General features: G+C 34.3%; 1 protein-coding gene across 2 annotated transcripts; it reads left to right on the forward strand.

Moving 5' to 3' along the window:
• The first annotated feature begins 1613 nt into the window (after window positions 1–1613).
• Window positions 1614–6466, forward strand: LOC126698440 (protein root UVB sensitive 2, chloroplastic). Of its 2 annotated transcripts, none has more exons than XM_050395661.1 (10): window positions 1614–1735; window positions 1857–1991; window positions 2106–2194; window positions 2290–2374; window positions 3172–3231; window positions 3321–3414; window positions 3624–3721; window positions 3947–4126; window positions 5114–5236; window positions 5560–6466. In XM_050395661.1, exons 1-10 carry the CDS (start codon window positions 1721–1723, stop codon window positions 5983–5985), a joined length of 1305 nt encoding a protein of 434 aa, XP_050251618.1. In that variant the 5' UTR covers window positions 1614–1720; the 3' UTR covers window positions 5986–6466. The 2 variants fall into 2 exon arrangements, with proteins under 2 accessions (XP_050251618.1, XP_050251617.1); XM_050395660.1 differs by having other exon boundaries at window positions 1626–1735; window positions 1854–1991.
• Window positions 6467–10449: the final 3983 nt, after the last annotated feature.

A 10449-nucleotide genomic window follows, 5' to 3' on the forward strand; every position in this document is an offset into this window, starting at 1 on the left:
AAGTTGTAGTTTAAGACTACAACCAATTTTGTTGCTAAACTTTGTCCTTAACCATAAGGTTGAAAAAAAAAAAAAAAAATCCCACTCAAACTCTAGTTTTATGGAAATTTTATTGTGGAAAGAAAAGCAAGACTAATCTCATATCACCTAATAACAATCTTGCACCCTTTCTTAAGCACTATAAAGACTCGAGTAGTTCTAGGACCACAAATTATTCCACAACTTTTTTGTCACAACTTTGCCTTGTGAATTTTTTCTCATGAAATGGAAGCATATGTTTTAATTAAGTAGCCACATGGCTGAATCTTAAAAGGGAAACCTAAGAAATAGCAACTAAAGTACTGTACCTAAGTTTTGTCCTTCTAGTTAAATGTTACTTGGCTAAGATCTTTCTAGATTTGGATCCTATAGTTTAACAAATAAGAAAAGCCATTTTTCTAGGGAAAAAAAAATATAGTTTTCCAAATTTCTACTTGTATTTCCAAATTTCAATGGCAATATTGAACTTGTTAAGATGTGGACACGACATGTTCCGATTCCAATGGATTTGGTGCATAGGGTTATCGAATCCAAGCCAATTCTTAAGAGCATTGTGAATTTAGTTAAATTTGGTGTAAAAAACTACATAAGACTCAATACTCTCCCTTTAAAATATTATTTTATTCATTATTTATTATTTTTTTGTGTCCTACCCACCAAGTTTTCTACCTCTCTCTTGTACACAACCACCATAAAACCTTAATCAAACAACAACCCTAACTAGATCAATGACCAATGTCCTCCTCCACCACGAGATCCGTCGTTTCCAACATCAACGTCCCGCTCAACAAACAAACACCACATATGAAGCCAAACCCATAAACACAAATCAAACCAAAAACCAACACAAACCCAAATCAAACAAAATCACAACTGTTGACCACTAATTCGGAACTAACAAACACAACCCAATTGTTGCATAGCACTGGTGATGGCGATTTTTGATTCAAAGGAAGAGAGTGAGAAAAGGGTACTTGGTTTAGTAGGTAGGGTTGTCAAGGGAAAGGAGAAAGAGTTTATCTACAAAGAAGAGTGAGAAATTTTTTTTTTAATATTAATATTGACCGAAATTAGTTTGTTGATGAACGGTGTCCTCCACAAGTGTATGGAGCGCATTGTTCATTTGTTACATTTTAGGACAAGCTATTGAGCCCGATGCACTGAGTTTTTAAGGAGTTTAGCTTTTATTTTTATTTATTATCATTTTTTTTAAGTAATTGGTATTTTAACAAGATGCTTTGTCGTTAGATTTGAGATTCGATCCTCACCTATACTAAAAATCAATTAGTTTTTTCATTTCTATCCCTAGTCTTTTGCTTTAAATTATTATGAGTGGACAATTGTGTTGGTTCTAGTTAGTTCAACTAATAATTTTTTTTTTTTTTTAAACTGATAAATTTTCTTAGCGGTAGATAATAATAGATATGAGATTTGATTCTCACTTACTCAAAAAAAAAACAATTGATATCTCTGTACTATCATGGTCTAAAAACTCTATCTTAAAACCAAAAAAGAAAAGAAAAAAAAAACACTAAACTGCCCCTCTTCATTAAAAAAAAAAAAAAAAACTAGACTGCATCTCTTCAGTAAGAAAAACACTAGGCTGCTCTTACTGAAAACTCAAAGCGACACCGTGTTGTATAGTACTGATATTTCCAATCTTCGAATCCTCCTGTCTATCATGAACTTGCTTCTCGTAAACTCTCTTTTCCCAATTTCCATACAAAATTCTTTCATTAGTGTATATTTTCTTATTCATATTCATATTCATTGTATAAGTATATTTCTTACATGAAATAATTTGGATTCAAAAGCAGGATAAGATAAAAATGCAAACCAAGGACAAGGAGCAAGCCAAAGTCAAACCCCCCGAAACCCCACCACTGTACTGGACCGAAATCTCCGACTCCGTCTCTCGCTGCTTCCATTTCAACCCGGACGGTCAACTCTCCGTTAGTTCTTTCATTTCTTTTTCTATATCAAATTTCTATTTCCTTTTAATCACTCTTCTTTTTTTTTTTTAAACTAATTGATTTTAGGGTTTATTTTATTATTAATAATTGTAGATGAAGCTTCTGGATGATTCTAGATCAGTAATTCATAGAACTGTTGACTCCTTTCTGAGCAAATTTTTCCCCTCTGGATATCCCTACAGGTTATATAATTTTTCACAGTACTAGTTATATAATCGTTCACTATTTACTCATATATATATATATATTAATAAAAATCAAAAATTCTTTGTGACAGTGTTAGTGAAGGTTACCTTAGATACACGCAGTTTCGGGCGCTGCAACACATGACCAGTGCGGCACTATCTGTGTTATCAACTCAGGTCTGTTTTAATACTCATATGTAGTAAACTTACATTTTTATACTATATTGCAATTTGGCTGTTAGATTCTAAAATGTTCTAATTCCTTTTTTTTAATTTCGTGCAATTTAGTAGTTTCCTCCAAACTGATGATCATGTTGTTGTAGAAATCGATGACATGGCAAATGTTGAGAAGATTCATGTCAAGTCATCTGATTTTGTGACTACATTGATCATATTAAAACTCAGTGACTATTTGAGAGGCCAAATGTATGCTCTAGCAAAATTCAATTTACGATATATATTTATATAAAGCTTAAGATCAATGAATGAGAGTGAGAGATGGTTTTTGGTGTGTGTGTGTGTGTGTTTAATTGATCTGTAGATAAGCTATATTCATGATGTCATAAAAATAAATGTTGTGGAAAATGTCGAGAATGTTCATGTCAAGTCATTAGTTTTTTTTTTTTTTAATACATTTCTTACAAATAAAAACTTAATTTGGATGAGAGTGGAAAATACTATATGCTTTAGAGGCCAAATATATACTATAGCAAAATTTAAATTACAATATGTATAAAGTTCAGTAACAAAGATCTTTATTTATTTCTAATACATGAATGTAAATCTATTTCTTGGGCACTGAGAGAAGGGCTTTTTGTGTTTAATTTAATAAGTTGGAATAAGATTATTTGATTTATTGACGAGCTATATTCATGCTTGATTTTATTTTTATTTAAAAAATACACACATGAATTGAAAAACATGTTACTGCCATTTATTTATGCTATTTGTTTTATATGCTTACTACTTTGCAGTCACTGCTGTTTGCTGCAGGCTTGCGACCCACACCTGCACAAGCAACTGCCGTAAGTTGGGTAAGTTCTCATTGTGTTTGTCAATTGTGGATGTCTAGTCCTGACTGCATTCTTGTTGAGATTTCTCTGTTCCTTTTGTTGGCATGCAGATTTTAAAGGATGGTATGCAGCATGTAGGGAAGCTCATCTGTAGTAACTTGGGAGCTAGAATGGATTCTGAGCCTAAAAGTTGGAGGATTCTGGGTTGACATCTTTGCCTCTGGAACACTGGTTTCTCTTTTTTTGTTTGTTTTTTTTTTTTTTTTTTTTTTTTGTGGGGGGGGGGGGGGGGGGGTGTGGGGGGTGTATTGTATATGCTCTTTTCTCTTTATGATGAAAGTGCATTATAGTTGCATTATATGAAGTGCAACTATTATGAGGTGCCTAACTGGAATGAGCCTTCCATCTTGCAGCTGATGTGCTTTACGACTTAGGTACAGGCTTGGAAGTTCTTTCTCCCATGTGCCCACATCTTTTTCTTGAAGTGGCAGGACTAGGCAATTTTGCAAAGGTATGATGATGTCTTTCATAAATCATAATATATGATATAATATGTAATATCTTATTTAAATTTAATTAATGATCAGTGGAAGTACTGCTCAAATAACACTTTCTCCTTCCACAGTAGTGGGTGGAGGGTGCAGTCATGGGTTTAATACCCACTGGGTTTGTGTAACTAACTAATCAAAAAATGAATTCAATATTGAATCCCTCTTTCTCTACCTTGAGTTTACAGGGAATGGCAGTTGTTGCAGCTAGAGCGACAAGATTGCCAATATATTCTTCATTTGCCAAAGAAGGCAATCTTAGTGATCTCTTTGCAAAAGGGGAGGCCATCTCTACTCTTTTCAATGTTGTTGGATTAGGAGCAGGAATATTTCTAGCATCTACTGTTTGTTCGTCAATGCAAGGAAAGGTACAGTCTCTAATGAATTCCTTGTTTCCTAAATTTCAGAACAGTGGAATTGTTATATTTAATTTTACTGATTTAAGTGGGTCCTACTAGTTATTTTTTCTAAGCTACAAAATATGGTTCTCATGTCACATGCTCTACTTTATAATGTGGTTTATCCAAAAAAAATAAAATGTAAATAAATTAAACTCGTAGGAGTCCTAAAAGTTATCTAGTAAAGTCATGACAAATCAGGAGGTAATGAGAAGCCAGTTGAGAAATTGTCAGTCTAACCATTGTATCTAGAGCACTGCTAAAATCAGTTGATTTTGCCTCCCCCCCCAACCTTCCCCCCCTTTTTAGTTTTTCTAAACTATAAGTTAATTTTGGCGAGTCTTGGTAGCAGCACTATTTACTAGTTCTTGGCCTTTTGACAATAAATATTAAGTTTTTATACTTAAAATTTTGACTTAAGTGTCTGTTTGGTAAAAATAATTTTTGCCAACTTATTTTACTATTCAGCTTATTTTTGCTACTATTCATGGGTCCTACTGCACTTTTTGGTACTATTTATGGGTCTTATTTTACTATTTCAGCTAACTTTTACTTTTATTTATAGTACTTTCAGCAAAAAATTTTCAGTTTCAGCAAAATAAGCAGATCCTAAACAGACCCTAAGCCTATATCTTTGTAGAAGTTAATAGAGTATGAATATCTTTTTTAGAATCAAAATATAAAATTATTAAAAAAAGATATGATATGGTATTAAATTTATGATCAGGTTGAACATTAGGCCATCTAGAGGTGCTTGAATGAGTTAATCTTTTTTCAAGTGTTAAAAGCATGGTGGATGGGATTTATGGAGTCCAGTTAGAGTATTAATAGTTCACACAAATTAGAAAACTTTTCTGCCAATCTATTTTCTTTTTGGAACCGCAACAAGTCATCTTATTTTCATAGGAATCTTGTCTTTGGTGGTTCTGAACTCCTAATCATTTCAGTTTCTTTCAGTTGGTTGTTGGGCCTGTCCTCTCTGTCTTACATGTCTACAGTGTCGTTGAAGAAATGCGAGCAGCTCCTGTCAACACATTGAATCCCCAGAGAACTGCAATGATTGTGGCTGATTTTCTAAAGGTTTATTTTGAACTACCATATACAAAATAGATATAGGTATCTCTCTCTATATGAAAGGGTAAAATTTAGGTACAATTCCTTTAGTGATGTATTTCAGGTTCTCAAATTAAATCCAACTATGTGGTTGCATTGACCAATGTAACATATGGTTGAATTTAATTGTGCACAGGGAAAGATGATACTGTTTGTGTTGCATTGGTCAATGTAATCACATGGCTGTATTTGATTGGTGAACTTAAGGTATAATAACCAACTGTACCTAAGTTTTGCCCATATATTAAAATATCACCATCTTATGTATTTTTTGAGTGAAATCCAACCAGGCAGGAAAAATATCAAGCCCTGCTGATCTAAGGTACGGAGAAGATCTCCTATTTACTGGGCGGCTAATAGAAGATGCTGGAAATGTTAAAGTGGGAAGGGCTCTGCGCAAGGTTGTGAAGCCTTCAAAACTTCGGGAATTGAAAGAAATATTCCCAGAGGAGAAGTTTCTGCTATGTCCCAGTAGTAAATGGGTTGACATGGTATTGGAAAACAATGCTACTGGTGAAGATGCATTGAGGGGGTGGCTAGTTGCTGCATATGCTGCACAGATTGAGAAGTCCTCTCATGTGCCAAGTGCTAGTGCCCTGCAAGAGGCTTATGACAAGATGAACGATGTGTTCTCTCCATTTTTGTCTGAACTGCAGGCCAAAGGATGGCATACTGATCGTTTTCTTGATGGTACAGGAAGCCGGTTTGCCTGGTAGTATTATGTTGTTTCAATAGTCCTTTACTTGATTCAAGATATAGAAATTCTTTGATTACAGGGATTGGGGTTTTGGACGTTCCAAAGTGGGACTATAGTAGTGTTTAGGGAGGTAGGGATCACTTGGAAGTTGAAACTTGCATGGAGATTGTACTTTTGTGTCGAAAAAGAAAAGAGCATTGAAATTCTACTTTTGTAGGGAATAAACGCAGGCCAGTCTGGCTTTTATTTGGCTACCTTACTAATAGCAAACTTTGAAGAGTACAGGACATGTCATTTTGACATATACGGCAGGTCGTGTTGGCGTGTTGCTTCCTTGTGTTTCGCACTCCACAACATGTACGTTTCAGAGATGTAGGACAACAAGATCTGGTTTTGTTTAACGTAATACTCAACCAGCCAGCTGGGGTTTGGCTGGAAGACTTTTGACCTGTTTTGCTCTGGACATTGATTTATATTAAAAAAGGTTTAATTTTCGCATTGGTCCTATATTTCAAATTTCTTTAACCTTTAGTAGCCAAAAAATTTCTTTAACCTTTCAGATATTTCATTTTACCAAGAGCTTTGAAGCTCAACTTACACATTCTGGTGTTTCTAATGAAAATATTTAGGATTCAAATCCCTTCACTCCCAACATATTACCAAAAAAAAAAGTGTCATTTTAGTTATTAATCTTTTGTTTTTGTGTTAAAAAGATTATTGCTAATAAGTGGTGAATAAAAAATTGGAGGTGGCCAAAAAATAAAAATAAAAATGCACTTATGCTAACTGGATGTCATGTGGCATTTATTCATCAAGGTATGTGTTTAATTTAGGAATTTAACCTTGGTTTAGTTGAGGCCTAACCAAATAAAAATTAATTTGATAAACTGAATGCATACCTTGATGAATTAGTAATAACCAAATCAAGGTTTTTCATATAAATAATTAAATATTATGGTTTAAATATAAAATTTAACAAAAAGAAATGAAAATTTGTTATTTTCTTTTAAAGGAGTTCTACATTAACTTGAATAAGGTGATATGAGATGCCATGCCAAGCCAATTAGCATACCTCTTGGTGGTCATTTCAAACTAAGAAGGAAATCTTATTCACCCAAGAAAGAGAAAGAAAACTTATCATTAATTTTTTATTGCTCTATAGTTAGAGTTTGAGTGTGCATTGTGGGATGGGTCAAGTCTCACATTGGGTGTTTATTAGGTGAATCTTGGGTTTTTAAGTGATTGCGAGGAGTCACAATTCCCAATTGCAACTTGACAAGTCCTTTTGGGGATATAAGTGCAGATGTCGCTAGCACTTTGCTCGAGTCATTACAAATGGTATTGGAGCAAACCTGATAACGCCATGTAGCTCGGGGACACTCTAGCACAATGTAGGCCTTAACGAGGATGTCATGAATTTAAGTGGAGGAAATTGTGATATCCTAAATTGGATTGTTTGAGTATTTTTTGTGCGAGCATGTGTTGAGTCCTACAATAGGTGTTTACACTCTAGCACAACATGGGCCCTGATAAAGATGTTAGGAATTTATGTGGGGGAGATTGTGATAACCCAAATAGGATTATTTAGGTGTGTATGCAAACATATGCTGAATTCCACATTGGATGTTTACTAGGTGAATCTTAGGTTTGTAAGTGATTGTAAGGATCACTTGAAACTTGACTAGTTCATTTGGGGTATAAGCATAGGTGTGGTTAGCACTTTTCTTGTCGGGTCATTACAAAGGGTATTGGAGTAAACCTAGAAAGCCATGTGGCTTAAGGTCACTGCAATATATAAGGAATCTAAGTGAGGGACATTAGGATACCACAAATTGGATTGTTTGAGTGTGTTTTATGCGGGCATGTGTTGAGTCCCACATTGAGTATTTTTTAAATGGATAGTTTATAAGTGTATGTGAGGAGCTCTAACTGCAACTTAACTAGTCCTTTTGAGGTTTAAGCATATACGTGACTATCACTTTCTCAGGTCTTTACATGAAATTTTGACTAGAGTTGTGCCCAAAAAGAAACTTGAGCTTTATGTTGAATTGGCCAACTAATGAGGGGCCTTTTTTGTGCATAGCCACGTGTCTTCTACTAGTGGTGAGACTTTGCTAAACCTGGATCTGTTTTGGGGAGTTGAATCTGGAACTCGAAATTGGGCCGCATAGACCAATGACTTCCAGTGCATTTTTAAGCCTATAAAATAGATAAAGCTCAAAGTCTAAGAATCATGATAATGGTTAAAAACTTGAAATAAATAAATAATATGCTTAATTGAATAGTTTTGATTAAATGATGAGTTGAATATCATAATTACGTATGTTAAGTGATGTCCAATATTAATTAAGTATCATATGTCTGGCAATGTGATGAGTCCAAAATAGTTCAAATTCAGCTGTGGTTTATGTCCAAATAATATATGTCCAGTGGTAGTTTATGTCCAAAATATATATGTCTAGTAGTGGTTCATGTCCAAATAATATACATGTTCAGCGATGGTTTATGTCTAGGTAATATGTGTGTCTAGCGTTGGTTTATGTTCAAATAATACATCTTTAGCAGTGGTTCATGTCCAAATAATATACATGTCCAACGGTGGTTTATGTCCAGGTAATATATGTCCAGCAGTGAGATGATCAATTTATTAATATATATGTTCATTAGTGAAACATTAGTAAAATCATGTTTTTTAAGTAGTGAGATAATATTAAAGTAGTTTGCATCGAGCGATACAGTAATAATGAGTTAACATATACTTAATAATGTAATTTCAAAGATAGAGAAACATTGACTTATCTTTTATGTTTCTGACTCCAACCGTATAACATTAATGAGCTTCATAGTTTGTGGCTCTAGTTATACATCATCACTTTATAAGGTTCCTGGTTCCAGCTGTATAATACTAGTGGACTTTATGATTAAGAGGGAAAAATGGGTGCAACTGGAGAGAGAGAGAATATGTCCAACCGTGTGCACATGTAGGTTAAGTTTATCCCCTTTATTATGCACTTAAACGATTTTCCCCATGTAATGCTCTTTTAGTTTTTAGTCAAATATGAGTGATATTGTCTTCCATGAGAGGAGCTTTTAGTATTATAAATTTGTGCCTTTCATAAGGAGGGCTTTTAGCATTATAATTTTATGTCTTTCATGAGAAGGGCTTTTGTAACATGTTCTTAGAAGATTGTTTAATATCTTTTAAGATGTATGGAGATAGTAAGAAATATATGTGTATATATATATATATATATATATATATTTTTTTAGATATGGTATTTGTAAGATATAGGAGAAGTATGTATGGATATTTTGTGAGGAATGCGTCTGTAAAATATATGGAACTATGTTCAACATGGCAAAGTAAGTGATTTCTTTAGTTGGTTTTTGAGTTTTAACTAAAAGAAGAAATTATGAAATTTAAGTCTATTGCTGCAGCTGTATAGCAGCTGACACAGTAGTACATTAGAAGTTGTTGCAGCTGACAGTTGTATAGCAGTAGCTGTCTTGGCACAGCTAGATGATGACAGCTAGGTGATGTCTTCTACTGGAGAAAATGTTTAGCATTAAATTCATGGGTTTGGTTGAAAATGGTAAGATATCTTTTATGAGATCCTCCTATTTCTAGTATTGCAACTGGAGGCTAAAGATTTGGCTTAAAATGGTAGGATTTCTTTTATAGGATCCTTACTTCTTTTGGTTTAGTAGGTAGCTGCTGGGATTGACCATTAATGGGCCAGAGATGTCATTTTGGGACATATGTCTGTTGTTGGAGCTGTTGCAGTTTCTACTAGAGCTACTGTAGCTTTTGCTTGAGTAGCTACTAGTACTTTTTAGCCAAGGTTCCTCTTTTGAAAATTATATGTTTAGTCATGTGTTTTATTACAATATAATTTTGGTAAGTAATAAACTCATTGATTGATGTTTGATGAAGCTTTAGAAATGTAATTATGGTCTCTTTGTGTTCTTGGGAGGAAAGAAGAGCATTTGATGCTAGATGGGATATTATATAGATTTAGCCAAGTGCTTGGGCTAGATTTAGATGAAAATAGTAATATAATTTTGTTGATACCTAAATTTTCACACTTTGGGCAAATATATAAGGCCCAAAGCCCAGCAAGCTATGCCTTGGAGAATGGAGAGAAAACCTGAGATTTAATACCCAAATCCATGCCTCGATTGAATTGGCTAAGAGTGATCAAAGAAAGGGTCTTGTTGCAGTATGCCTAGCTATGAGAACAAGCAGGCCCTTAAGTGACCCAAGACCCTTACATAAGGGAATAGCATGAAATAAGCCCAAAGTGGCCCAACCCATTTGTATAAAAGAGGTAGAAGAAGTTAGAAGAACCCAGATCCTTTACTGGGCATTCCAATGAAAAGATGAGAAAGCAGAGAGAAGGCAATAGAACGGAAGAAAAGATGCCTGGAAAGAAGGAAAGAATCCCTAGGTTCAAACACCACAGAACGTAGAAATTCTTAGACT

This window comes from Quercus robur, chromosome 9, assembly GCF_932294415.1.
Source record: "Quercus robur chromosome 9, dhQueRobu3.1, whole genome shotgun sequence".
In the NCBI taxonomy this organism is placed as follows: domain Eukaryota; kingdom Viridiplantae; phylum Streptophyta; class Magnoliopsida; order Fagales; family Fagaceae; genus Quercus; species Quercus robur.